We start from the raw sequence: 3,326 nt of genomic DNA, 5'->3' as shown, positions 1-3,326 counted from the left end.
ATATATATATATATATATATATATATATATATATATATATATATATAATTCTCATTACATTAGCGAAACCCTTTTTGCCGGTATCTCAATTTTGTCGTTCAATTTCTTATAGCAATAAAACGCAATTCTCCATAGTGTCACATGTTTGTATTTTTTTAATCTTAATTAATCAATTTGTTTTATTTATATGGTATATAATTTTTAATTGACTTAGTTCTGACCAATTCAACATTGAGGTTTGAATTGATTTTACATTTTTATCGTATATTCATATGTTTTTTATAAATTAGGTTGTTAATTGTTGCTATGAAATAGTTATATGAATAATTGTATTATGTGTTATTGTATTACATATAAGTTTGCTTTGTATACAAATATAAGATTAAGTTTGTAATTGAATTTTTCTGTGATTAGTGAATTTCGTTGAACAATGGGAACAAAGCAAAAAAGATTGGATTCATTTTTCACGCGTAATGTTTTACCAAGAGGCGAAGAGAAAAACACGTCATCATCATCATTACCGGTTGGGAAACCTCAATCACCTCCAGAAGATGATAACCCTCTACCATCTTCAACAGCTAAGAGCCCTGCACCATCTTCAACGGTTGAGAATCCTACCTTTTGTTCTATTGAACATGATCCTGGCCTACGTCTACCTATATGGAAATATGCAGCCAATATGAAGGATGAAATCAGACGAGCATACTTAAGATCGGGGACACATCAACCTGTGTTGCCTAAATATCCTCCATCTGGGTCAAAAAGTCATCCACAACGTTTTCAGTCTAAATGGTATTCCGAATTTCCTTGGCTTGAGTACTCTAAAACTAAAGATAGAGCATATTGTTTTTATTGCTATATTTTTCTTGAAGAATCAAATACCCATAATGGTCATGATGCATTTACAACCAATTGTTTTAAAAACTGGAACAAAGTTAAAGGGAAACATTGTTCATTTTTAAAACACATTGGAGATATACCAAACTCTCAGCATTATAATGCTGTGCGATTTTGTGCTACTTTGATGAATCAATAAGTACATATTGATAAAGTGATGCAAAAACAGTCTGCTGATCAAATTGAAAAGAATAGGCTAAGGGTGAAAACATCAATAGATGTTGTTCGTTTTCTTTCATTTCGGGGGATTTCTTTTAGGGGGCATGATGAGAAAATTGATTCAAAAAATTGTGGTAACTTCATTGAGTTAATCAAGCACACAACGTTTTACAATGAAGAGGTTGTAGGTGTCGTTTTAGAAAATGCACCCGAATAAGCGAAATACACTTCACCTGAGGTTCAGAAAGAAATTTTACATGTTTTTGTTGAGAAAGTACGAAAAAAGATAGTTGAAGATATTTTTGATTCTAAATACCGCATAATCGTGGATGAGGCAAGTGATGAAAGTAAGAAAGAACAAATGGTCATTGTTCTTAGATATGTTGACAAGAAAGGTTACATACAAGAACGATTTTTTGATCTTGTCCACGTCAAAGATACATCATCTTCCACTTTGTATTCTTCTATATGTGAAACTCGTACTTCGTACGAGCTTGTTGTTGAGAATCTTCATGGACAGGGATATGATGGAGCTAGCAACATGCGTGGTGAATGGAAGGGATTACAATAATTATTCCTTAAGGATTATCCATGTGCTTATTATATACATTGTATGGCTCATCGGTTACAACTTGCGTTGGTTGCAGTAGCTAGAGAAGTAAGCTCCATACATGAATTTTTCCAAAATTTATCTTTCATTATGAATGCCATAGGTGCTTCTTGTAAATGCCAAGATGAGCTACAAGCTGCTCAAGCTGTTGAAATTGCAGAATTGTTAGAATCTTGTGAAATAAATACGGGTAAAGGGGCTAATCAAATTGGTACTTTAAAGCGTGTCGGAGACACTCGTTGGAGCTCACATTTTACTTCTATTAGCAGTCTTCTTCGGATGTATAATCCAACTTTTATGGTTTTGGAAAACATAAAAAAAGCGGGCTCTAATTATAAAACAAAAGGTGATGCTAGTATCACGTTAAAAAGAATGACATCTTTTGAATTTGTTTTCATTTTACATATGATGAAACAAATTTTGGGAATTACTGATACTCTTTGTCAAGCTTTACAACAAAAATCTCAAGACATCATAAGTGAAATCACAATGGTCTCCCACACAAAGAAACTGATTGAAACCCTTAGAGATAATGAATGGGCAACTTTTCTTAATGATGTCATTGAGTTTTGTAAGAAGCATGATATTGATATTCCTGAATTCAAAGATCCTTATTTTGAAGGGAGAAGCAACAAGAAGGGAGGTCATATTACTATTGAGCATCACTATCATTTTGATATATTTAATGAAACTATTGATTTTCAGTTACAGGAAATTGATACAAGGTTCAATGAAAGAGTTGTAGAGCTTTTAGAAATTAGTCTTGCTTTGGATCCAAAGGAGGGATATAAACGCTTCAATTCTGATTCTATTTGCAAACTTGCAAAAAAATATTATTATCTTGATTTCACAGAACAGGAAATAGATGTTCTAAAATTTCAGTTGAAGCACTTTGAAGCTTATGTAAACGACCATCCATTTTTGTGAAAATTATCATCTGTTGTTGAAGTATGTCAAGGCTTGGAAGAGACAGGGAATGCAAGTCATTACTATCTTATTGACAGATTGATTCGGCTTGTGTTGACCCTTCCGGTGTCTACCGCGACTACTGAGCGTGCATTTTCCGCCATGAAAATTGTGAAGAATAGACTACGTAACAAGATGGATGATGATTTTATTGCTGATAGTCTAGTTCTTTACATCGAGAAAGATATCGCTCATATTTTTAGTTTAGACTCTATTTTAGATGATTTTAATGATGTAAGAGAGCGTCGTGTGCAACTAAAATGAACAATTTACTTTAAAAATGCATACATTGTTACATTTTATTATCATTTGAAGTATTTTGCTACTAGTTTATATTTTGTAAATTATTTGGCATACCCTAAAACAAAATCTTGGCTACGCCACTGGTCCTAAGGCCTCGCTTATCATGGTCCCCGCCCCGCCCCTGCTCTGCTAATGATGAGATATGGAACCCCGTCCATACTTAGCTAGTGATGAGATACGGGCCCCCGCATACACTCACCTTCCTACCAGGCACATACATGTATCACACAGACAACAAGTATAACTAGACGTGTACATAGACATCGGGTACCACCCGACATCGAACTGTAGTCCGGAACATACAATCATACATACATATACCGGCCGAAATTGGTGCCTTCGACCCGTCCCTACAGGAGGAAACTCACCTCGCAAACTGAATGCATAATCT

General features: G+C 34.3%; 2 protein-coding genes across 2 annotated transcripts; both read left to right on the top strand.

Moving 5' to 3' along the window:
- The first annotated feature begins 430 nt into the window (after nucleotides 1–430).
- LOC145121315 (uncharacterized) lies at nucleotides 431–1,627 on the top strand. The gene is made up of 3 exons (XM_079057083.1): nucleotides 431–1,003; nucleotides 1,067–1,237; nucleotides 1,343–1,627. Exons 1-3 carry the CDS (start codon nucleotides 431–433, stop codon nucleotides 1,625–1,627), a joined length of 1,029 nt encoding a protein of 342 aa, XP_078913209.1.
- A 42-nt stretch (nucleotides 1,628–1,669) lies between these two features.
- On the top strand, nucleotides 1,670–2,896 carry LOC145121314 (uncharacterized). The gene is made up of 2 exons (XM_079057082.1): nucleotides 1,670–2,589; nucleotides 2,671–2,896. Exons 1-2 carry the CDS (start codon nucleotides 1,670–1,672, stop codon nucleotides 2,894–2,896), a joined length of 1,146 nt encoding a protein of 381 aa, XP_078913208.1.
- Nucleotides 2,897–3,326: the final 430 nt, after the last annotated feature.

The sequence above is a fragment of the Lactuca virosa genome, chromosome 6 (assembly GCF_052849685.1).
Source record: "Lactuca virosa cultivar CGN04683 chromosome 6, Lactuca_virosa_CGN04683_v6, whole genome shotgun sequence".
In the NCBI taxonomy this organism is placed as follows: domain Eukaryota; kingdom Viridiplantae; phylum Streptophyta; class Magnoliopsida; order Asterales; family Asteraceae; genus Lactuca; species Lactuca virosa.
Note: the sequence above shows the minus strand (reverse complement) of the source record. Positions and strands in the feature narration are given on the sequence as shown.

What these genes read in the sequence shown, in the direction of transcription:
- LOC145121315 (XM_079057083.1), top strand. Translation starts at nt 431, where the DNA reads ATGGGAACAAAGCAAAAAAGATTGGATTCATTTTTCACGCGTAATGTT. An exon ending in ACTCTCAGCATTATAATGCT is followed by an intron (nt 1,004 to 1,066) that starts GTGCGATTTTGT and finishes ATGCAAAAACAG; the next exon opens with TCTGCTGATCAAATTGAAAA. An exon ending in CAACGTTTTACAATGAAGAG is followed by an intron (nt 1,238 to 1,342) that starts GTTGTAGGTGTC and finishes GTACGAAAAAAG; the next exon opens with ATAGTTGAAGATATTTTTGA.
- LOC145121314 (XM_079057082.1), top strand. Translation starts at nt 1,670, where the DNA reads ATGGCTCATCGGTTACAACTTGCGTTGGTTGCAGTAGCTAGAGAAGTA. An exon ending in GTAAACGACCATCCATTTTT is followed by an intron (nt 2,590 to 2,670) that starts GTGAAAATTATC and finishes TCTTATTGACAG; the next exon opens with ATTGATTCGGCTTGTGTTGA.